The following is a 26,400-nucleotide window of genomic DNA, read 5'->3' as shown; positions in this document are numbered from 1 at the left end:
CCGGATCCGTTAGTCACCTCTTACGACAAGCATGGGTTATTGAAGATCAATCGTAACCTGGATCTTAGAATGCAGTCAAGTGTAATACATTTATATCGTGGTGCCCTGCTACCCCAATGTCTGTACCATCCAGTGATCAACAGCATGAGCATCGATCTACGCAACTGGGATACAACGACATGTGACAACTAAGTCCGGAAGCTTGACCATCCGATCCTGTTAGTCGCCTCTTACGACAAACATGGGTTGTTGAAGACCAATTGGAACTCCGATCTTCTCAGGGTCGATAACTAATTAACGTCTTTGCAGAATATTTTAATATTTTTCATTTGCTGGTTTATAAACTCATAACTTTCATCAACAACACTGGATTACGAAATGCAAATATGTTCTGGAATATATTTATTGTCGTCTTTCCCAACTGCATTTTGAAAAACCCACATTAAAACATTCCTGTCTAAACCTCAGACTCATGAATCCAAACACTAATGGGTTTATCATTGAACTGATGAAGTACGACCGAATTAGAATATTGTACGTCACAAACCAGACTCCATCAGAATGAAATGTCAAAGTTTGAACACTGCGCACCGTCATGATTACAACATAAGGGAGGTAACTCAGTATGAAGGCAAATGTCACTGTAAAAGCAATGACGGTTATGCATTTTCCCCTGATTAATTTGTGCTTTGGATTTGTTGCATGTGGCATTTCTTCATCCTGAAAATCTGAATTGGTGCTTGAGATATTTCCTCTCCTTGAATTTTCATGAAGAACAAATTGTGTGTTGTTACAAATGTTTTCCTAATGTTTCCGTATTTCTCTCCAAACGTTGATATACATATAGCATATTGCAACAGATATAACCAACACTACACTTCCTTAAAATATTTGGTAAATAAAGGGGGACACTGAACCTTTCATGTTTTCACTTGTTGTACACTCGTGTCCACACAGTCCATATGTGTTTTGTTTTCACTGTTCGTTTTCCATATATTACCAAAGCTGGCAGGGAGAAGAAAAGGGCTGCAGTGATTGCTATGGCAACATGCCTCTTGGCCACCTTCGTGGTCATTTGAATTGACATGGGCTTACATACCCGTTTGTATCTGTCGACTGTTATGATCAGCAAAACAATTATCGAGTCGATATTGGGAAATGACATAAAAAAGCGAAATATCTTACATGTTATGTCACTTTCAAAAAGGTAATGATAGCGAATGTCCATGATTTCGAAGGGCATTACCAATGTGCAGTTCACCAGGTCCAAAGCTGCGAGGAAGACCAGAAGAAAAGTGTTGACAGACAAAGGAATCCTTCTTGTGAATATGAAACATACTAAAACGTTCCCAAAAAATCCGATCACCATTATGACTCCTACAAACGTCATGGCAGGGATGAGTCTTGGCCATGTTTTCATCTTCCTCCAACAAGAGGTTCTCATTTGACACGGTATAATTTGAGTGGTTGATTTTCGGAGTATGGTGATTGTGTGTAACATTCCTACAAACTGAAAATGTGTCAAGGAAATAATGTTTCGTTTTATTGAATGCAGATATAGATATAATATCCTTGTATATATTTCTTCGTATGAATGCATTTTATTTAATGCATCAATTGCAAAAATATAGAGTCAAAACATATATTTAATGCATCAATTTCTCATTGTATCGTATGAGTAGGCAAAGATAAGTACAAAAGTACAAAAATAAAGTCAAACCATCCAACATCCCTTGTGGCGTCTTTTTTGTGGTATGATCCAATGTTTTGATAACTATTTAATAGCTAAGATCACAGTGCTCATCCGTCGAATGCATTTTACTACTCTGAAATCATAAATTCGACGGATCGGTACGCGACCATCAGGAGCAGGGTATCTTAATCGGTTTCCACAATATAACCGGCAATAGACGACAACACAAGCACGCACATAGAGCTATAAAAATGGTATAAGCTATGTTGTCATTGCCATAGATTTCGGACATTTAATATGTCTGCTCATCCTGCACATAATGTAAATGTAAATATTCATTATGACAGACTTACTTATGTATTCGTTTGTGTGTTCCTTTAGTTGTCCACGTACGTCGATGGAGAATACTTCAAAATGTCGCTTGTAAATCTATGCCAACTGCTACTTATGTGAAAGCGTCAGTGTTCAACATATTAACAGAATGGGCAGGTTCCGGTTTCATCCTGGTGACAATAGACATGATGTCGGATATTCAAATTTAAAGATCTAACCATCCGGACGTTCCTAAAATATTCACGATGTTTTTCTCAAGAGTCGATGTCAATTTATTTGCGTTTATCTTAGACTGAATGCATGCATCACCAACTACTGAATTTCTCAGAGAAAGTCAGGATTGGCAAGAGAAGGATATATTTATCCTGTCGTCACACCATTGTACTTTAGAATCTGATCTCAGCAGACACTGCAGTTAAACCATGCATTGAGTTTGTTGGTTGGCTAGTTTGTTGTTTAACGCCGTACTCAGTAATATTCCACCTGCGTGGTAGAGGTATGTAAACAATCGAACCTGAACCAGACAACCCAGTGATCAACAGTATGAGCATCGATCTATGCAATTGGGATACGATGACATGTTTTAAATTGAGTCGGCGACCCTGACAACCCTATCCCGTTAGTCGCCTCTTACGACAAGCACGTTGCTGAAGACCGATTCTAACCCGGACCTTCACGGGTACCTGCATAGAGGGGAACCACACGACATGGTCCCCCATAGGCCTATCGTGTTTAGAATATCATTTTTGTAGGATTTCAAAAAGCATTGACAGAAAGTTTGAGACCGAATCATTTGATTAACGTTGTTCGTTCTCAAATAATTACAGCAGGATTTGAACTGAACATGAAGTGGCCGAATACCAGTGACGTCAGACGAGATCGGTATATGGTGACGTCACTTGAAATCACATCTGCTCGAATGACTTCACAGCAGATCAATCAGCGGCCGAATGAACTCATGTAACACAAACATGGGCGGTGGGGTAGCACCGTGGTTAAAGCGTTCTCACGTCACGCCGAACACCCGAGCACAATGTGTGAAGCCGAGTTCTGGTGCCCCCCGCCATGATATTGCTGCAATATTGCTATAAGGGGCGTAAAACTAAACTTACTCACTCACTCAGTCACTCACTATAACACAAACAACGAAATGTCAACTTCAAATCCTTTATTATTGATGATGAATAACAATAAATTATCTAAGATATTTACATAAAACGGAGTGGGGGAGCGGTGGGCGAGCTGTCTAAGGCGCCGGACTAGTGATCCAGCTAGCTATCATACAAGATGAGCGATCTTATCAGGGAAGAGGAGCCTTTCAGATGACATGCGTCACAAACACATGCAAAAGCTAGTCAATTATTCACCTGAAAATTAAACGAAAAAACACCCTGGAACATATGGTACAACCTATGGTATAGGATCCCGCTTCTGTCATCGATGCGCCAAATTTGGAAATGTCCTCCTATACGTGTCTAACATTAAACGTTTTGAAAGCTTTATTTAGGTTATGAGGACAAAAGATGTAGTTTCATTTTATGCTCAAAGTGTATTCATTGTTGAATGGGTATTGAAAATCAGACAACAACTGTTTCAGCAATATCGACATATCATGAATAACCTTGTCCAAAGAAACAAATACATGATGTGCATGATAGAGCGTACTAATGATATAGGTAATGGGACACTAAGTCTCTTATCAATGTTTAAGACAAACCGAAACAGGAGTCTCAATGACCTACTTTTCAGCCGATCCGATTTTGTTCGTGTGAAAGTGAAAAGAGACACTACAAACAACTATGGTTACACTGAATTCCAATTCCTTGTTTCATACGAAATTGGTATTTACAAATTAATTTTAAAGTTTTAAAAAATCGTATTTCTATATTTTATGTCGAGGTTTAGGCAGCATGTCGTTAACTAAGACGTCACAGACGGCCCCTGTTTGAAGAGGTCGTACAATGATTCATAATTCATCTGGCACTCTGGTTACACCTGTTATGTGTTCTTTGCGCTTATTCAGTGTATTTTTGTAACGTACAGTGTGATTCATATACATCAAATCCGTACCAGACCGCCAAACGTTTCTCCCGGCCGACCCTCGTTTTGAGATTTTCATGATTTCCAGATTTCCGTTTGTCAGAGTACGCTGTACGACAGAGCACGCTGCACGACGTGATTGCAAGGATTAGAGGATCGTTGAGTGGCAATAGACAAGTGATTAGATGTATCAAATAGTACTGATTAATATTTATATATCCAGTTGAATGAGCTGGTTTCAAACTTCTGGACTGGCTATTGTACTAAGTTGCGTAATAGGACGGAACCCAGTCAGCAGGAAACGAGACTATTGTGTAATCAATGTTTTGACTTGATACTCTGTTATGAGCAGGAGAACAGTACTTTAACATATTCTTTTGTTTAGATTTGTTTCCAAGCAGACGAAGCCTGACTTTTATTTATGCACATTCTTACAACTGGGTTTTGTTGTGCTCGATAAACGACAGCGATTGATCAACTGTAGCACGGAATCTCCGTGGGTTCGTACAGACAGACACGAACGCACGCACGGAAGCACGGAAGCACAGTAAGGTTCCACAAACACGCACACATGCCACAAACATGCACACATACAGTTGTGCATACCAAATCATGTCTGTGGTAAGCCTAATTCTACGATTAGCCACTCGCAAACTTGCTACACTTCTTAAATCACAGTCAAGGGTTGTGACTTTACAAGGAAGGTATAAATATAATCTACTCTGACACCCTGCTACTATCAGTGTCACATTTGCACTTCAGTTCTTCTTGCGGTCAACAAACTCTCGTTTTCAGATGTCCTGCGATTTGGCGACGGCCTTTTCCTATTTCCTTGCTACTTGGGGTGATTATTGAGGGGGAATTAAACAACTATTGCCATAGCGATAGTCTATTGCGACGAAGTATTGAAATACTATTGAGATAGTTTTTCTCCTTGAATTTTCCCATTTAAAGTCACTTCACAAATGAATGAATAGTTTATATATAATAGAAACAAGTTGAAATAGTTTCTCTTTTAATAACTGACAACAACCCTGAAACCGAGATCAAGTAAACAGTTAAAACCCAATGAAGCTGCAAGTCTGCACCCAAACGATAAAATAATACAATACAACATAAATATTTAATAAAAAAATTGCGCTGCCCATTTATCAACGAAAGTCAATTAAACTACACTATCGATAGTCACACATACTATCGATGCACCATGCAAAGATAATTTTACGTTCCTACCATCTCTTCTACCATAATTGCTATCGGAGACTCAACAATTGCAATCCATCGATAGTTCGATGTATCGATACAGCCCTGCTTGTTACGCAAGACACAGTTCGTAAGGGTCATAAAAACATATAGGAATGAATGAGTCATAAGAACATATAGGAATGAATGAGTCATAAGAACATATAGGAATGAATGAGTCATAAGAACATATAGGAATGAATGAGTGACTTGGGTTAACGCAGCTTTTGAGTGTTGCAGTTATAATGGTTGATTAAATGTGTTAGATACTGAGAGTGTTGCAGTTATAATGGTTGGTTAAATGTGTTAAATATTGAGTCTCACAAATTGTTGAAAACACATGTGACGACTGACCTTTGCCCTCCCAAAAGTGGACCCATCATATCAGCTGTTTTAGAAACCATGGGCTCTAGTGTTCTCTAGTGTGTGATCGTAACAGACAAGACATTTTGGGACAAATACTTTAAAACACTCACGTCGGAACCTCTTGCTCATAAACCCGTAGACAAAGGGATTTGTCATAGAATTAAGGTAACAGAACCGGATCAGGATTCTACTCAGCAGTCCATCAAGAGGCCATTTGGGCTCGGGGACACTTCGGACCGCCATGATGACAGCAAGGGGCAGATAACTCAACATGAAGACGAATGTCACGGTAAAAGCAATGAAGGTTATTCGTTTTCTGCTGGTTGGTCTCCCCTTAATCTCGTTTGGTATATCTTCACTTTGATGGCCTGGGCTTGGACCTGTGGTGCTATGTTTGGTTGAATTACTCGTATCCATTAGGACGAATTGGGTTTTCTTCCGAATGTTTATTTCATGTGTCCGTATTTCTCTCCAGATGTGGACATAAATATAACATAATACCGCGGAGATAAGCATTGCACCTAGTCCGATAGCTACCTGGTAAAAAAACCGGAATGCTGTGCCCGTAATTTTGTCAGTAGATTTACAGTCTTGACCATACAGTTCCTTCATGCTTGTTTTCACTGTTTCTGTTCCATATATCAACACAGCCGGCAAGGACAGGAGGATTGCAGCAGCAGTTGCTATGGCAACATACTTCCTAGCATCTTTAAACGTCATTTGAATTGACATTGGCCTACACACCCGTTTGTATCTGTCGACTGTTATGATCAACAAAACAAATGTCGAGTCGATATTGGGAAATGCTACAAGAAAGCGAAAGATTTTACACGCAATATCACTTTCAAAAACGTAGAAATATCGCAGGTCTATTATTTCAAACGGCATGTTCAATGTACAATTCACCAGATCCAAGGCTGCGAGAATAACCAGAAGAAAAGTGTTGACAGACAAAGGAATCCTTCTTGTGAATATGTAACATACTAAAACGTTTCCAAAGAATCCGATCACCATTATGACTCCTACAAACGCCATGGCGGGGATGAGAGTCTTGGCCATGTTTTCATTTTCCTTCCACAAGAGGTTCTCATTTGACACGGAATAATTTGATTGGTTGACGTTGAAAGTTGTCATGGTGATTTTCATAGGCGACACCTTGAACATGTCTGGAATCTAAAACACATCAAGGTGTAACAGGTATATTGTGAAGAAATTGTTGTATAGGAGTGAGTGAGTGAGTTTAGTCTTACGCCGCTTTTAAGCAATATTCCAGCAATGTCACGACAGGGAACACCAGAAATGGGCTTGACACATTTTACCCAAGCGGGGAATCGAACCCGGGTCTTCGGTGTGACGATTGAACGCCTTAACCACAAGGCTACCCCACCGACCCAGTAGTATAGTACTACTCAACAGAACCCTGAGGTGTACCAGAAAACCTGGATCGTTGGTTCGAACCAAGATTCGCTGGGATCATGGTTTGTCAGAGAGAATTCCTCCATTTATCTGGGCTCCATCCATGTTAACGTGCCTCCATAAGACCGAAATGCTGTTCACAACTCATTAAGCCAAACCTGCTCACTTACGACAATAACCAAAATATAATACATGTAACAGAACAAGTATGTAACGTTTGCTTATCAAGTCCTAGGCTCCGATCCACAGTCCTAGACCCCGATCCTTACGACTCATCGTAACTCTACACTTTATCACAGGCTTAAGAATTCCGTAGTACTACGAACATTAACGTTTTGTGGATCGGGTCCCTGGACCCTGGAAAGTTAGTTGCTGCCATACTTACTTTTAAGGGAGCCATTTTACATCCTCACGACTCAGTTTGTTGTCTGGTGTGAATTCTTTGTAAGGGTAACACAAATTCTACACAAAGTTGAAAAGGGCTTGAGATGACTTTCTTCCTATTCATATATTTATAACCCACTTGTATGTTTACAGGAAGTCATATTATCCGAAATGGAAGAGAGTTTGACATCCGCGTACAAAGGTCATGTGGATGCACAGAACATACAGGGAAAGACTTGACAAGATATATCTTTAAAGGACATGAAGAAACTCTGATAGAACTGTCACCACAACGATGATGGCGAGGTCTACAAATATTCAAATGTCCCCATTATACTTCATCATTCTTTATCATGAGGAAATTTGAATCTTCGTAAATTGTAAAGAGAAGGCTGGAGTCATCATGACGGGGACTTTAGATTATGCAGGGTCAGCATGATGTTTTAGGATAGACCTGACTGGATTAATCCAGACTCGTCGTGATTATATTTCTTGGTTTCTTAAAACCATACTCGTCCTCGAGTGAGTGAGTGAGTTTAGTTTAAAGCCGCACTCAGCAATATTCCAACTATTTGGCGGAGGTCTGTAAATAATCGAGTCTAGTAAAGACAATCCAGTGATCAACAGCATGAGCATCGATCTGTGCAATTGGGATACGTTGACATGTGTCAACCAAATCAGCGAGCCTGACCACCCGATCCCGTTAGTCGCCTCTTACGACAAGCATGGGTTATTGAAGATCAATCGTAACCTGGATCTTAGAATGCAGTCAAGTGTAATACATTTATATCGTTTTGCTCTGCTACCCCGATGTCTGTAGCATCCAGTGATCAACAGCATGAGCATGGATCTACGCAACTGGGATACAACGACATGTGACAACTAAGTCCGGAAGCTTGACCATCCGATCCTGTTAGTCGCCTCTTACGACAAACATGGGTTGTTGAAGACCAATTGGAACTCCGATCTTCTCAGGGTCGATAACTAATTAACGTCTTTGCAGAATATTTTAATATTTTTTCATTTGCTGGTTTTATAAACTCATAACTTTCATCAACAACACTGGATTACGAAATGCAAATATGTTCAGGAATATATTTATTGTCGTCTTTCACAAATGCATTTTGAAAAACCCACATTAAAACATTCCTGTCTAAACCTCAGACTCATGAATCCGTACACTAATGGGTTTGTCATTGAACTGATGAAGTACGACCGAATTAGAATGTTGTACGTCACAAACCAGACTCCATCAGGATGAAATGTCAAAGTTTGAACACTGCGCACCGTCATGATCACTGCAAAAGGGAGGAAACTCAGTATGAAGGCAAATGTCACTGTAAAAGCAATGACGGTTATGCGTTTTCCCCTGATTAATTTGTGCTTTGGATTTGTGTCATGTGGTATTTCTTCATCTTGAAAATCTGAATTGGTGCTTACAATATTTCCTCTCCTTGAATTTTCACGAAGAACAAATTGTGTGTTGTTACAAATGTTCTTTTTGTGTTTCCGTATTTCTCTCCAAACGTTGATATACATATAGCATATCGCCATAGATATGACTAGCATTACACTTCCTCCAAATATCTGGTAAATAAAGGGGACAATTGAACCCTTCATGTTTTCACTCGTTGTACAATCGTGCCCTCTAAGTTCATATGTGTTTGTTTTCACTGTTCGTTTTCCATATATTACCAAAGCTGGCAAAGAAACAAGGATGGCAGCAGCAGTTGCTATGGTAATATTCCTCCTGGAATCCTTAAATGTCATTTGATCTGACATGGGGTTACATACCCGCTTGTATCTGTCGACTGTAATGATCAACAAAACAAATGCCGAGTCGATATTGGGAAATGCTACAATAAAACGAAATATCTTACATGTTATGTCACTTTCAAAAAGGTAATGATAGCGCATGTCCATTATTTCGAACGGCATTGCCAATGTGCAGTTCACCAGGTCCAAAGCCGCGAGGAAGACCAGAAGAAAAGTGTTGACAGACAAAGGAATCCTTCTTGTGAATATGAAACATACTAAAATGTTTCCAAAGAATCCGATCACCATTATGGCTCCTACAAACGCCATGGCAGGAATGAGAGTCTTGGCCATGTTTTCATTTTCCTCCCACAAGAGGTTCCTCGTTGATGCTGAATCATTTGATTGGTTGACGTTGAATGTTGCCATGGTGATTTTCAAAGATGATACCTTTATTATGTCTGGAATGGGAAAGATATATTTGTTCAGTGAAACCCGAAACAGTTATTATATATCACGAAATATAGATTCATCAAAGTCATTGGAGGTAAAATATTTGCTGCTCTGAGCCGCAAATGGAGGTTAAATACACTCAGTGGTCACAAGTTAACAGCTATAGGTGTGACAAAATGAACTTTCGATGAGAAATAGCTCAGTTGTGAAATGTGTAAATAAAAGCGAAAAACCTTTTCCACATCTAAAAATAAATATTTACTGAAACACAGTCGATTGTACAAATCATGATCATGTGTTTATGAATCACTTTAACAATATTGATAATACCAGGTGACCTGGTATCCTGCACAACCGGTGCCACCTGTCATAAATACATGCAAAGGCTAGTCAGAATATCGAGAAAGTACTGTACAATTTAAAATAAGGAAATGCATCGGATATCATTGTTCCGTAGCTGATGGTTTTGATTGTTGCTTAACGCCGCACGCAGCAATATACCAGATATATGGCGGTGGTCAGTAAAAAATCGAGTCTGGAAAAGACAATCAAGTGATTGACATCATGAGCATCGAGCTACGCATGTAGGACACCATGACATGTATCAACCAAGCTAGCGAGCCCGACCACCCGATCCCGTTAGTCGCCTCTTACGACAAGCATCAGTTGCCGAAGACCAATTCTAACCCGGATATGCACGGCGTCTAACCACCAATTGTTATCGAAAAAAAAATTGTCCCCGAAAAGTCTTGCGAAAATGAAACCATTATCCATCGACTGCTAACACAGAGAGTGTTTTCTGTCACAAAAAAACTATAGTGTTCCAAGGATGTTTTGATAAAACGAAATAAGTAGTTTTGCGACTGTAGCCGAGAAATGAACCAACATCCGACAAGCATATAGGAGGATCATTACTAACCTGGGATTCTACTTAGATATTCTGAAAAAGACTTGCTTTAGAACTAACATCATTTCGTGACAACTACCCGTGTAACCATTTAACTATATTTTTGAGAATGCCGTGATTCTCTCACATGATCATGTTGGCTTCATGAATGCACAATTTATCATCTTGTCCTAATATTGGAACTGATCTCATGATGAAGATATCAATATCACATCTACTATATGTTTATAACATGAAATTACAGTTTATTCAGATGCATTAACATGACAATCGACAACGCTGATTTATCATAACTATCACATCTACATAACGGTGATACAATATAAACACAGCACAAATTCACACATAAGTTAACGTGTATTATCAAGACCTACCTTCACATTAGATCTAAATCCTAATCCGAAATCGATGACAATAGTATTTCCTCTGACGCATGCTTGCATAATAACAGTCAGTCCATAGTTGTTGGGAGCTGTGTTGATAGTGGCCCCAGTTATAGCTTCAGTTCATCACCTTTCGAGCATCAAATCACGTTCGTGAGTTCATCTCGTGAGACTCTACGGGACTAGTTATCCATGACTGTATCAGACATGTTGCAGTAGAGCCAAGTCTAGGTACAAGAAGACAGCTTTTCCGCTTTTTGAACGAAGTTCAGTCAGTTCTCAGAAAAACCGTCATAAAACGTCCACACTGCGCTCACTGCATATCTGAGTACAGCTGATCCTCGAAATAACGCAGCGCGTTATCAAATCAACTCATTTCATAAATGTACTTATTATCATGCACACGTTACTTAACGGTCTTGTATAGTCCCCAGGCCTCATGCACAACATGTCCTCGCTATAACGCTGATGCCTGCGTAGTTGAAGTTGAGGGGTTTCATAGCCGGCAGGTTTTGTTGCCACATACAGAACTATGAATCGGAGGTTCAATTCTTGAGCATCTATCTGTTTGTACAACCTATTGGTGCTATGAACGGAACATGTTGGTTTCCGTGAACTCGGAAGAGTGGGGAACTCAGCGACGCCGTGGACAGTTTTAATATTAGGTTATATCGGGGCGTGACAGTTTACTTTTGGAGGAAAGCCTGAACTAATGCAAGTTTCAGGTAAACTGACGTACAAAAGAAAGTACACATCTGCTTTGGGGGATTAGTTAATAACTAGGTGAATATTTTGCAAGAGTTTTGATTTACAACTTACAAACAATGTGCATAATTGTGCTAATTTACCTCACTGGCGGAAAAAACCAGTGCCCCTTTTCCTCAAAGCGATCATACCCCTCAGACGATTGTAACTCCCATACTTTAACATAGACTTACGACAGTCGTAGCGCTAAGATGATCGTAACTCCCATACTTTAACATAGACTTACGACAGTCGTAGCGCTAAGATGATCGTAACTCCCATACTTTAACATAGACTTACGACAGTCGTAGCGCTACGATCGCTTCGAGGAACGGGGCCCCCAGGAACCTAATCGATGAGAATCGCATTTCTAATGGACCTAGGGAGCATACCGATTATAAGTCCGTCCCCTGGTTCCAGACATAAGATCAGACGAATCTAACAAAATCCTAGAGTCTAGATTGCCTCAGATCTGAAATTAAGCGCGTCTTTTGGTTTCATTTGAGTTTTACTCTTTACGTTTAACTGATGCATCTTTGGATACAGAACTGTATATCTGTTAGCCTCCAAAATAGACATGAATTATCAACATCTGTATGTAAATATGGTATTGTACCATTGTAATTATTGAAATAACGGGGTCCTGATCAACAAAGCGTTCGTATCTTTACGAGCTATCGTAACTATATAGTTTATCATAGAATTGCGAATGAGGTAGTGGTACGAACAGATTTGTGGATCGGGACCCTGAACTGGAACATTCGTGACTAAGTCAAGTAGGGTCTTGACTCATTGAACTTTATGTAAATTAGTTCTGTTGACTAACAGTTATCACAATTTTGTACTGCAATAGAAATATATTATTTTTTAGACAGCTTTATGTGTGTTAATACTGAAATTATAATCTGCAGAAACGAATTCAGATTCATTTTGTTTAACCTTCAAATATAAGATATACTCTTAAAAATATTCGGTGACATGGTCATTTGTTTTCCTTGACAAGAGCATTTAACTGAGTCGAGAATTGCCATCTATCCTATGCTAAACAAATGTAAATATACGAGAAACAAAAGAATCTTTTTCCGTAGCCTGACGCCGTTGACAGTTACAGTACACCGCGTATCTAATTACTGCGATGATGGCGGTCACTGCGGTCGTCTCGGCATAACCCGACAATAGAGTATATCCTGTCGGCATGCTGTAGGTTACATATGTCGCCGGGATAATGTTGTAATGTTGATGACTAAAGCGTACACAATAGTTCCCTCCACACAAGCACCATTGTAGAGGGGCCGTGGGGTAGCCTAGTGGTTAAAGCGTTCGCTCGTCACGCCGAAGGCCGGGTTCGATTCCATACATTGAGTACAATGTGTGAAGCCCATTTCTGGTGTCCCCGGTCGTGATATTGCTGGAAGATTGCTAAAAGCTGGGCAAAACTAAACTCACTCACTCATCATTGTTGACATTGTAAGAATTGTTTAGATTGTTTCATCTGGCGTGCCTCAATTACACATTGAAAGAAAAATACCTTGAAAATTCCTTAGTCGGTTCGAATGAAGAAACTTTAATTTTCCAAACCTTTGGAAATCTTAAAAAGTCAATGTTTTTACCATTTTAACGTTGCACTATTAATTCAGCGTGGTGGTCAACAATTTTCAAACAAGGAAGGTTTTCATCCCGTATCACGTCCTTACATGGACGTGATACGGGGATGAAAACCAGATATAATGCGGGTTATCGTCGATTATCTTTTTGGTGAAACCCAGGCGTACCCTTATGTGACTGACAGCTTAGACACCGCGAATCGAACCGGCGATCATAGAATTTGGTGTGTCTGAGGGGTGCAACTCCATACAGGCGAATTGCTGCGCCGCAGGTGTGCCACCCGTATCTCCAGTCGTACAGAGTTTATTTTATGGATCTTGTAACAGCAGGTGTTATAGATACCTGTCAACTCCGTCTGTTTGTTTGTTTTGTTGGTTGGTTGGGTAACGCCGCATTCAGAAATATTGCAGATATATGGCGCTCTGGGGAGTGAGTGAGTTTAGTTTTACGCCGCCGCACTCAGAAATATTCCAGCTATATGGCGGCGGACTGTAACTAATCGAGTCTGGACCAGACAATCCAGTGATCAACAGCATATGCATCGATCTGCGCAATTGGGAACCGATGATATGTGTCATCCAAGCCAGCGAGCCTGACCACCCGATCCCGTTAGTCGCCTCTATAACACTGACTGACTGAGTTTAGTTTTACGCCGCTTTTAGCAATATTCCAGCAATATCACGGCGGGGGACACCAGAAATGGGCTTAACACATTGTGCCCATGTGGGGAATCGAACCCGGGTCTTCGGCGTGACGAGCCAACGATTTAACCACTAGGCTACCCCACCGCCCCGCCTCTATAACAAGCATGGGTTACTAAAGGCTCATTCTAACCCGGATCTTCACGGATGGCACTCTGGGGGACTCCGAGATAGACTGATTCCATGCGAACTAGGCATTATTTTCAGAGTGCCTAACTGTTGTTTCTAGTACATTTTGGCATATTGGTTTTTCCAATCCCCATTATTCTGTGTGGAATAGAGTCATTGTACCAGGTTGTAAGATCCGTCGTGGATGGGTGCTCATCAGTTTGACTGTCCAAGAACCGCTTTGTAGCTGGAATTATCCGCGCACATAAGATCGGGGATAAAAACAGTGTTTGGTGTTTGTTTGATGACGTCACAATCTACAATACTCCAGCCACATTACGTTGGTCTGTTGACACATGTCATCGTATCCCAATTGCGTAGATCGATGCTCATGCTGTCGATCACTGGATTGTCTGGTCCAGACTCGATTATTTACAGACTGCCGCCATATAGCTGGAATATTGCTGATTTTAGCGTTTAACAACAAACCAAATAACACTACAATGATCCTATATATATGACTAATTTGCGAATCTTCCGATGAACGTTGTTTAGTTTACGAGGCGCTGTAGATGTTATAACGGGGTATTTCCCTGCCTCTCGAAGAACTTTGATTTGAACTAAAAGGGCTATGTACTTTCCATCTGTCCAAATATTTTGCGCCGAACGTTTGTGAGCAGGTCTGATCACCCATCGCTTTACAAGCTGGCGTTAACGGTAATCCCACCTCAGAGTGTGCGTAACATAGATACCCACACTTGTGTTATCTGTACAAACACATATCGTTCGGTAGAATGTTCACATACGGCCAATGCAATGTTGGGACGTGATTGTGAAGCGTGATTGTGATCAATTAGCCATGGAGAATTGAAATTCTATTTCATATTAATGTCATTTATGATTATGATAATATGGACTCCAGTTAGTAGGCTTATCACTCTACCAACAAAACACCCTTGTGAAACCCGACAACGGCATTTGTATCCTGGTACAGAGTGATTACGCAATTCGTACATTTTTTAAAAAAACGTAAACATTAAATTTGTATGAGAACACTGCCAGTAGATGTCTACATAACTGGGCCGTGGCGCATTATTTAAATTTATGTTAGGTGTCCGCTTTACAAAAATGACAATTGCTATATTGTGTCAGATCATTCAGGTCGGTTCAGGTCGATGCATGTGCTGTCTAGATTGTCGAGGTAAACCTAATTTAAATTGTGAAAAAGATAAAAGCAATTTGTTTTGTATGATTTAAGCTGTTATGAGTGCGGCGTAAAACATCACTCAATCAAACTCACACCAACGCATTCACTCACAACTGTCTGTGTTTTAGCAAATGTTCATTTGCGGCATACAGTTCGACATCCGTGAAGAATCCAATGGTTTGTTCGTAATGTTTGCGTGCGTGCGTGCGTGCGTGCGTGCGTGCGTGTGTGTGTGTGTGTGTGTGTGCGTTCTTTCTTTAACACCGCAATCAGTAATATTCCAGATGGCGGCGGTTTGTAAATAACCGAGCCTGGACCAGACGATCCAGTGATCAACATTATGAGCATCTATAAGTCGAGTATATGGATGGCAACTTCTTGTTTATTGCATATCACAACGTTTCTGGGCTACTTCTTGCCCCTTCTTCAGATTATTAAAGACAGATGTAGAAAGCAAACTATATATAACAGATTTACAGGAAGCCAGATATGTACAGTGGAATCCCTCTAAACCGGCAGCCCTCCAATCCGGCATGCTCTCAATATCTGCACTAGAATTTGACGCCCTCTATAACGGCACGCCCTCTATACTGGCATTATGTGCCTGGCCCAATGAATGCCGGTTTAGAGGGCTTCCACTGTACATGTATATACAATCAGTCACAGAGGACGGATCAAAAGCAGTTATAAAAACAATGATAAATGGGATAAAGTAACGCCAGTTTGATACAAATAATGGGGATAAAGAGACAGACAGACAGATCATTTATTTGAGTCTCACCTCAACATCATACATATGTACATAGAAGGGAATAATAAAACGTGAAGCCAATCTTTACAGACTTATGAGAGACTATATCATATAAACTACAAAACTAAAAGAATATATATTTACAATACGAAGTTAAGAGTATAAAAGGGCATGTCGACGCCGAATGATAAGAAAGCAGGTTTTGGCTGTATTAAAAGACACCTGTGGATTGGACAGTAAAAATCGGATCTCATCAAAGTCACTAAAAGACAAAAAAAACTCACAATAAGCTGCTCACATTTACTAAAAAGGACACCTCTTTCAAAAGAATAAAGTGGACAGTGCAGTAAAACATGACATTCATCTTCAATAAAATCATTACAGTAAAAACATGTTCTTTCCTTTAGAGGAGTACAATTATAACGTCCAGTTTCAACTCTTAGAGGAGCAATACCACATCTAAAAAGTGCTAAAGCACGTCTATAAGAGCGAGGCATGTGGCAAAATAAATAAAATTCAGGATGATATTCATCCTTAAAGGTAGCATATGTGGATGTGGACTTGGATGTGGACGCCAGCGATGTATGTATGTGTACATCTCTGGCGTCCTGTAAATCTAATTGTCACTTAATTAGCTGTATATTACTCTGCTGTATCCACATCTCTTTATCCCCATTATTTGTGTCAACTGACTTTACCTTATCCCAATTATCACTGCTTTTGATCGGTCCTCTGTGATTGATTGTATATATATACATGTACATATCTGTCTACCTGTAAATCTGGTATATCTAGTTTGCTTTCTACATCTGTCTTTAATCACCTGAAGAAGGGGCAAGAAGTAGCCCAGAAACGTTTTGATATACAATAAACAAGAAGCTGCCATCCATATACTCGACTTATATATTCACCAACTTCTAAATGCCTCTCAAGAATCGCATCATGAGCATCGATCTACGCAATGGCATACGATGACATGTGTCAATCAGGTCAGTGAGACTGACCACCGATCCCCTCCCGACCAGCATGGATTGCTGAAGACCAATTCTAACCCGGATCTTCTCTGGGCGAGCATTGATAATCAGTTATCGTCATCCGATAGATGGCGTATGTCGAGTACTTTCGTCCGTCCTGGCTACATCCATCCGTCCTGTTTCATCTGCGGATGTTTGTTACAGGTTATAATCTTCTATACCTGTACACAGTAAGCTTTGCAACCACGAGACTGACTAGTGAGTGAATTTGGTTTTATGCCGCTTTTAGCAATATTCCAGCAATGTCAGGGCAGGGGACCCCAGAAATGGGTTTCACACTATGTACCCATGTGGGGAATCGAACTTGGGGCTTCGGCGTGACGAGCCAACGCTTTAACCACTAGGCTACGCTATCGCCCCTGCAATCAGATAACTTTAACATTTGAAATTCGTTCGATTCAAAAGTATTATATTCATCCAACCTTGCATATAAATATGCTGATGGTCTAAGTTTTCCTTTTAAATCTTTTGAAGAGAAACAAGCTATACAGGTCCACGTAGGCACACGCATAAATACACGCATAAACACACGCACACAATCACGTAAGAGCAATAAACCGAATGCTGCGAGAAGCTCCCGGCACTTAAGACACTGATTCGACTTGCCTCGTATGTGGGTGTCTCCGTTTAAAAAGCAAAATAAACATAAACAATTTGTTGTTGAAGCTTTTTTCTAGATGGTGCGGAAAATAATGATGTAAGGATGGCCATGGAACTGTTCAGATAAATCCGTTTCTCTTTGGCGCACGAAAACAAACACTTACTTGCAGGTTCTTCAGTTTTCGAAAAATGTATAGTCCCAAGAATACATGGGGCTTGACTTTGGCAGCTGTTGACTGAACTCGTTAAACCAGTCATCTGAAGGAACCATCCCATAACACACACAACTGCTGCGCCCCGCACGAAAACCATCTTCTTGAGATAATTATAAACCTCGGTGCCACACTTGAACCCCATCTTAATTCTCACAAGCAGGTAGTTATTTTCAACCTGACATACACGATTTCAATTGAGGTGTCTAATCACATATGCTCGTGTCTTCATAGAGTTGGCGATAAACTCTTCGTCATAGTTCAGTGGGTTCATGTTGCTCTTATAAATACATTTATATTGATGTTTCATGTGAGTGAGTGGGTGGATAGGTACATGGGTGAGAGAGTGTGTGAGTGAGTAATTTGGATTTAACGCCACTTTTAACAGTTGACCAATTATGTGAATCTGTGTCTGTTTAATGTGGGAGAAACGCCCGAAGTCTCACATGTTTGCCAGTTTGGTGTAACCTAGGCGCGGTGTGCTCCTGAAAACTGATGAACGGGGCTAATTGGGTTCGAATCCACTGTCACGCGTTCTTCTTCTGGTGACCGCCGCAGTGATATTGCTGGAATATTGCTAAAAGCGGTGTAAAACTAAACTCACTCACTCACTCTTCGTGGCGAATTGCGGCGACTTTGACGACAGGACCACTCGTGTCTTCTGTCCGCAAGTGCACGTCCCGGATCGAATTGGTCTTCAGCAATACATATATACCATAAGATGCAGCCGCAAAATTGCTGGAATATTGTCGAGTGCGGCGTAAAAATAAACTGACTCACTCATAAGATGCAAAAGGATCGGGTGGTCAGGTTTATGTGAGTCACTGGTCCCAACTCGAACATCGATGCTCATTATGTCCATCACTGGGTTGTCTGGCCCCGGCTCCATTATTGACAAGGATCCTCAAGGGTTTCGACAACTCTGTGAATAGGTCAAAGAGGAAGTGAGGTTGGCGCGGCCATCTCATGTGCCATAGATATCCGTCCTTGTGGCTGTTATAAGAGAGTGTTATCAAACGCCTAAGTACTGCATCTCTTCGAGCTCTCATTCCACATCACGATGACTCGCTGTAAGTGTGTAACATAACTTGAATATTGCTGAAAGCGAGGTTAATCTCAGTGACTGACCCTACTGACCAGTGGAGATCCGGGTTGGAATGATACTGGTCAGTAACCTGTGATATCCGTTTATAATGAAATGTACAAACAATCTCCTTGGACATCAGAAAGTATACGATATGCTAGCTGATTCACGGTTTGTTAAACTCCCTTGTTATGATAAGTGGGAACACGTCACTGGTTCACACTACTCGGACTTTGACTGGAAATGTTTCAACTCGATCGCAAATAAATGTACTCCAAGTACCGAATTAAGATGGTTGCAGTACAGAACCATTCACAGAATATTGCCAATGAGACATTTCCTCTACAAAATAAACTATGTGGATAGCCCTAAATGTACCTTCTGCAACGATTATGACGAAACAATTTATCATATCTTCTGGGAGTGTGACAAGGTAAAAAACATAAGGCGTGAAATAAAATTATGGCTCAGAACTGAAGACGTAGAATTGAGTTTTACAAATACCCAGGTAATTAAAGGATTAAAGGAAAACATAACTATGCACTAAATGAGATAATTATTTTAGTCAAGAATACCATATACAACTGTAGTAAGAAAAGTTTCATTCCAAATATTTCATACATCAAGAGACAAATCATACAATAATATAATAGGACAAAATATGTATATATTAATCGTGACCAGAAAGCCTACTTTCTAAAACTATGGTCCACCCTCCACATGCTATTAGAACCGTTGAATAGGTAAATTATTTCGATGTATGTGTAACAATGTTGACACTGTATAATTATACTAAAGTATTATTGATTATTTACTGAGACCCTACATGTTTGCATTGAACTAATAGTTTTACATAAAAAAAAAAAAAAAGAAGTAACTTGTGATTGTCGCAAGAGGCAATTGAAGGATGGTGGTAATGCTCGCTGACTTGGTCGACGAAGATGGCGCCTGACTTGCTCCAAGGTTGTACTGAAGGTTTAGCCCATGGATGTATAGTAATTCTATCTTTCAAAGAGGCAAGTCTAGATAAGGGGACAGTAAGGATGCTTGTCTGTTAGAGGGACAGTGTGTTCTTTTTATTAATATTTATTTTAGAACTTATCCTTTAAACTATTAATCCTTACCCTAGGGACTTGTGCAAGTCTACTCGATGATAAAACAGGCTACGCCCGAAGCTAGAATTTGTGCAATAAGACGTTCGGTTGAATCATACACATTGACGTTCAATTCACCTGTCGTGACCATTTTCGACTGGTAAACTGCCTAACCTCATGACTTGCCACATATTCTTGACTTGCATGGGCTTTTCGGAATATATTTGTTTCAGGGTCTGTATGACAGACTATGCTTATTCCAACTGAACCGTTATCTGCTGTGTGTGCAAGTTGCCCGGTCCTGGGGCCTTCTTATCGACAGCAGTACAGCGCAAGCGCAGACTATACCCAGGAAGCCACTCTTGGCGGGGGCGTTGTATTTTGAGACTCGGCAAAGGAGGAGTCAGTGTTCGGCTCCTCCAATGCTGTTTCAAAATGTGAAATAATTTCCGTTAAATTGAAAATGAGCCCATGTGAGAAGCGAGATAACCTGGGCAATCTGGACTTGCATTGTTTGGAGTTTTAGCATTGCGGAAAGTATTGGGCGGAAGGGAATGTAATGCGGTCCAGGGACTTTGAGACAGGCTAAACTCTGCACCACGAGACGAATTGTTGATCGTCATTTGAGCGTGTTTTCACTGAATTTGATCCAAATGTTTTGTTGTTTGCAAATCATGGTCGATACGGTCATCACCAAATTCCAAGAATTCTTCATTCATAATTTCAGTGTCTGGAACCTGGACATTTTTCGGAACATATTCATAACACGTTGTGAATAGAATTATGATTTTCTAAATCTATGTACAATCATACAGCTTGGTTTCCAAATAATAATCCTCAAAATGGAATATCCTTCACTTTATATGAATAGTATATAAGCGTAATAATAACACTACATGGTTGATACCCGACCAATATTAATGTAACAATATTAATTCTGCATAATTTGTTCTATCGATTACTTCGGTAGAGACGGTAGTTTAAGTACATTCAATGGGTAATTATAAGGATCTCTGTTCCTTTAACACCAGGCGGTTTGGGTGGCCTAGTGGGTAAGCGTTCGCTCGTCACGCCGAAGGCCCGGGTTCGATTCCCCACATGGGTACAATGTGTGAAGCCCATTTCTGGGGTCCCCTGCCCTGATGTTGCTGGAATATTGCTAAAAGCGGCGTAAAACTATATTCACTCACTCACTCCTTTAACACAGAGTGAACATAAGCCTAGACACAACGTGTACACAAAATTGTTAAATTTATGCTACTCAACTTTGGTTAAGGACTGCATATTAGACTGCAGAATGATGGTTATTACTCAGTAGTGCGTCAATAAAATACAGATACTGGTCATAAAATTAATCATTCAGTTATACTGTGCCCGGGCTGAACAGTTAGCAAGGACTTTGTCAACTCAGACCCACTGTAATTTGCAAATGTAGCTATGCCATCAACAGTATCCTTAACAAATTTCGTGTGGTATGGCTGTCAAGGAAATGTTTTCCTTCTCGCCGCTAACGGAAGCATGCTCTGTAACCTTGACCGCTGATCAATGCAAATAGGAGTGAGTGAGTGAGTTTAGTTGTACGCCGCACTCAACAATATTTTCTAGCTATATGGCGGTCTGTAACCTTGACCGCTGATCAATGCAAATAGGAGTGAGTGAGTGAGTTTAGTTGTACACCGCACTCAGCAATATTCCAGCTATACACTATCTGCATTGACCAAGTCAGCGAGCATGTCCACCACAGCGGTCTGTAAATAATCGAGTCTGGACCAAACAATCAAGTGATCAACAGCATAAGCATCGATCTACGCAAGTGGGAAACTATGACATGTGTCAACCAAGTCAGCGACCTGACCATCCGATCCAGTTAGTCGAATTTTACGATAAGCATTTGTTACTGAAGATCAATATTCTAACCCGGATCTTCAGGGATGAATACAAATAGGACCATGAGCGTGACGTAATGGCCAATATTATTAACAAAGGAGAACTATCATTTCATGTTGATCATCCTTACAGTATGATCCCTCAGCCCTGCTGCCCTCTGTAACGACAATGGTTACAACCTATTCTTGTGGTCAGAAGCAATTAACAGGATCGAATGGTCAGGTGGGTGTGGTTTTACGTCGGCTTCAGCGATATTCCAGCAATATCACGGCGGAGGACGCCAGAAATGGGCTTCACACATTGTACCCTTGTGGGGAATCGAACCCGCGTGTTCGGCGTGACGAGCGAACGCTTTAACCACTAGGCTACCCAACCGCCCCCATAGTGATGCATGTCATGGTATCACATTTTTTGTACATCGATACCCATGATGTCACCCACAGGTTTGTCAGGTCCAGTAGCCTCAGACCAGAATGTGGCTGGAATGCCAAGCAACGAAAGAAAAGAAATATAAATAACTGGATAGAAACTAAGGTGTTCCAATGAGTTATTTTTGTCGATTTGGATTGATAGAAACTGTTCCAATTCCATTCCGTGTAGGCCATATTGATGGATTGGACGTTATCTGCGTTTTGATCAGTGTCATAAAGTATCACAGGCGTAACCTAGGCGCGGTGTGGTCCTAAAAACTGATGAACGGGGCTAACTGGGTTCGAATCCACTGTCACGCGTTCTTCTGGTGACCGCCGCATGGATATTGCTGGAATATTGCTAAAAGCGGTGTAAAACTAAACTCACTCACTCACTCTTCGTGGCGAATTGCGGCGACTTTGACGACAGGACCACTCGTGTCTTCTGTCCGCAATTGCACATCCCGGATCGAATTGGTCTTCAGCAATCTATATATACCATAAGATGCAGCCGCAAAATTGCTGGAATATTGTCGAGTGCGGCGTAAAACTAAACTGACTCACTCACTCACTCACTCACTCACTCACTCATAAGATGCAAAAGGATCGGGTGGTCAGGTTTATGTGAGTCACCGGTCCCAACTCGAAAATCGATGCTCATCATGTCCTCATCACTGGGTTGTCTGGCCCCGGCTCCATTATTGACAAGGATCCTCAAGGGTTTCGACAACTCTGTGAATAGGTCAAAGAGGAAGTGAGGTTGGCGCGGCCATCTCATGTGCCATAGATATCCGTGCTTGCGACTGTTATAAGAGAGTGTTATCAAACGCCAAAGGACCTAAGTACTGCATCTCTTCGAGCTCTCATTCCACATCACGATGACTCGCTGTAAGTGTGTAACATAACTTGAATATTGCTGAAAGCGAGGTTAATCTCAGTGACTGACCCTGCTGACCAGTGGAGATCCGGGTTGGAATGATACTGGGCAGTAACCTGTGATTGTCGCAAGAGGCAATTAACGGGATGGTGGTAATGCTCGCTGACTTGGTCGACGAAGATGGCGTCTGACTTGCTCCAAGGCTGTACTGAATGTTTAGCCCATGGATGTATAGAAATTCTATCTTTCAAAGAGGCAAGTCTAGATAAGGGGACAGTAAGGATGCTTGTCTGTTAGAGGGACAGTGTGTTCTTTTCATTTTCTTATCTTTTAAACTATTAATCCTTACCCTAGGGACTTGTGCAAGTCTACTCGATGATAAAACAGGCTACACTCCAAGCTAGAATTGGTGCAATAAGGCGTTCGGTTGAATCATACACATTGACGTTCAATTCACCTGTCGTGACCATTTTCGACTGGTAAACTGCCTAACCTCATGACCCGAAAGTTGCACCCGCGTATGTTCATAATGGTGCACTCGATTATACCAGTTATGTTCCGTGCAGCTGCACACAACATGTGAAACTCAGAAATTGCTGTCACTGTCGAAAGCTTGATCTTTGGTCATTCAAACGTTCACAAATTCACATGAGAAGTCACATGCACATCATGCCAAGATTAACATCTGCTCAACGTCATGAAGCCAATGGAATGGTTCGAGCAGGAATGAACCAACAACAGGTGGCAGCACATTTCCAATGGCATCGTAACACGATATCTGCATTGGTCAGGCGTTATGGAAACACTAATGACGTCGCCGAACACCCACGGTTTGGGTGTCCCCGACGTAACGACGCCAAGACAGGACAGATGGATTCGGATGACTCATCTCAGACACAGGTTCAAGACGGCAGTGACCACGTACAAGACCATTCCCCAGGCCTTCAACGCTCATTCAGTAGCCTCTATGCGTCGTCGATGCACTGCTGTGCTTCAAGCTCATGGTGGTCATACCCGTTATTGACTTCGTCGTGTGACGCCGTACTCGATTTTGAACTTCTGACGTCATCGTTACGGATATTGTTCTTGCTCTTTCCACATTTTCTTGTGGTCCGATGCTTCAGCTTTTCAAGTGTCTACATCATTTCGTGTTTTCTGTGTTGTATTCCAATTCTGAAGGAATTTTCTGTGTACAGTTTCTTTATGTGGCTAGTACACAACAAAACACTTCGCATGGGTAATGCCTACCGCAGGTCACAGGCGAGCAGGTTTATTGCGCAAAAGGAGTATGCATAGAACCGACAGATTATTATAGTACGTATCCATCTCATGAAGTCTGCACCTCCAGCCATCCCTGCAAAACAAATTCAACAGCAGAAAAGACTAATTACACATGCATGAAGTATACTACAGATGTTTACGCAATATTACAAATATTTATTTGTTTAATTTTTAAATATTTATACACGTAAATTATACATGTAATTATGTTAATATGAGAAAACCTAAAATACTCATCTCCAATTCCTTGCATCCCGACATAATTCCCCGCTTCAGGCCAGGTCACATCTCCAGGTCACATCTCCAGGTCGCTGCATGTCATGTCAGAACACACCAGGTAGCACCACTCCTCACCTTACATCAGAAGCTTAGTACCTTACTGCTGATACAGATCGCAATACTGCACACATTAACCATTCGGCTTGTAATCCTCCATACGGATTAAAGATTCAATACTGAAACTTTCCTTCATAACTTCCAACACCTGAAAAAAGCTGCTCGCTGTGTAGTGCGAAGACCTCGAATGGCTAAACTCTTATTCAATCTCACCACGTCACCTTCATCACGTCAAAATCAGGCCGTTTGTAACCATAATGACTATATTGGTTGGAACACTTGATGAACAAAAATAATTTCACTCTTCAAAAGGAACTGGAACAGTAATATTTTCATGTTTTCATATGAGCTTCAAAACATTGAATGAAATAAATGCTGTATGATGAAATGGATCAGAGAACATTATAATGGCATAAATGACGTGGCAATGACACATGTAATGGTCAAAAATATTTAATCACTATGTTAGTTAACTCATGACCAGACACGTCAAACTGGTACCGATAGATTTATATCTAATACGTAAAGATTCAGTATTTCTTAGTACCTGAAATAGAAAACACGAATTTGGAATGAGATTTTAATCTGAGATCAATCTGTTAGGTGGCAGTTTACTAAAGTAGAACTTAAATCAACTTCAAAAGATTGGTCATTCGCAAAGTGAAGCAGATCTTACTTATACTGCAGTAAACAGTATGGGGATACACAACGAAACATACCACTTACGTGATAACAACTCCCTGTTTATTGCATAGAGCGGCATTTCGATGTACATCGTTCAGGATAAACAAGCTGATTGAATGTTGATTGATTCCATCAATTGGACAATGGAGTGAATTTAGACTTGTTGATCTTACTCTCCTGTTGGCGCCAACGATGTGCTACTTGCTGAATTACCTGTTGTTAATTTGCTGCTTGTCACTATGCATATATACTTCTATTCACCTGGTTGTAGTAACTTTTATCTTGATAACAGCGTGAGAATTTTTAAGGAAACTCCCCTCTATCGACCTTTGGTCCAAACGGATGAGTTAAGAGAAATGTTGATGTCCCGTCCGTTAGCAAATTAACATTGGATTATAGAGACAATGATAGGCCTACGTGTTGATAGAAGAGGATATTCCGGATTATGCGAATGAGAGCACACCTAATGAGAAAACGAGCCAAATATATGTATAAAGATAGTGTTTTATTTCAGTCTCAGTTCACTTAGCATCTACACATTGAAATATAAAACACATAAAAAACATAGAAGGCGTAAGCCACGAGTGGTAACGGGAGACTATATGGACAGATTTTATTTCATCATGTTACAACATGCTACATTTTACAGTAATTATAAATAGTTATATTACATCATATTACGAAATGTTACAAAATATTACAAATTTTTAAATATACATACACATTTATAAGTACATTATAAATTTATTAAAGATGTGAAAGAAGAGACGCTGAATCAGCAAACTGTCTAACAGTTAACATTCCATTTTTGAA

At 40.6% G+C, this 26,400-nt stretch overlaps 3 protein-coding genes across 3 annotated transcripts; all 3 read right to left on the bottom strand.

Annotated features, from left to right (window-relative positions):
* Positions 1-342: 342 nt before the first annotated feature.
* On the bottom strand, positions 343-1,075 carry LOC124276237 (apelin receptor B-like). Its single transcript, XM_046711908.1, is given in 3 exon segments — positions 343-728; positions 918-960; positions 962-1,075. Coding segments are annotated over 3 exon segments (483 nt in total). The 3' UTR covers positions 343-402.
* A 4,149-nt stretch (positions 1,076-5,224) lies between these two features.
* Positions 5,225-7,861, bottom strand: LOC124276191 (nematocin receptor 2-like). The gene is made up of 2 exons (XM_046711848.1): positions 7,476-7,861; positions 5,225-6,847 (listed from the first exon to the last, which is right to left on the bottom strand). The coding sequence occupies exons 1-2, from the start codon at positions 7,488-7,490 to the stop codon at positions 5,702-5,704; spliced, it is 1,161 nt and encodes a 386-aa protein (XP_046567804.1). The 5' UTR covers positions 7,491-7,861; the 3' UTR covers positions 5,225-5,701.
* Positions 7,862-8,555: 694 nt separating this feature from the next.
* LOC124276190 (orexin receptor type 2-like) lies at positions 8,556-11,334 on the bottom strand. Its single transcript, XM_046711847.1, has 2 exons — positions 10,964-11,334; positions 8,556-9,690 (listed from the first exon to the last, which is right to left on the bottom strand). The coding sequence occupies exon 2, from the start codon at positions 9,656-9,658 to the stop codon at positions 8,573-8,575; it is 1,086 nt and encodes a 361-aa protein (XP_046567803.1). The 5' UTR covers positions 9,659-9,690; positions 10,964-11,334; the 3' UTR covers positions 8,556-8,572.
* Positions 11,335-26,400: the final 15,066 nt, after the last annotated feature.

The sequence above is a fragment of the Haliotis rubra genome, unplaced genomic scaffold, assembly GCF_003918875.1.
Source record: "Haliotis rubra isolate DU_JTF1 unplaced genomic scaffold, ASM391887v1 Scf207, whole genome shotgun sequence".
Lineage (NCBI taxonomy): Eukaryota > Metazoa > Mollusca > Gastropoda > Lepetellida > Haliotidae > Haliotis > Haliotis rubra.
This window is presented reverse-complemented; position numbering and strand designations above follow the sequence as displayed.

Coding starts and splice junctions, on each gene's coding strand:
- LOC124276190 (XM_046711847.1), bottom strand. CDS start 9,658: ATGGCAACATTCAACGTCAACCAATCAAATGATTCAGCATCAACGAGG.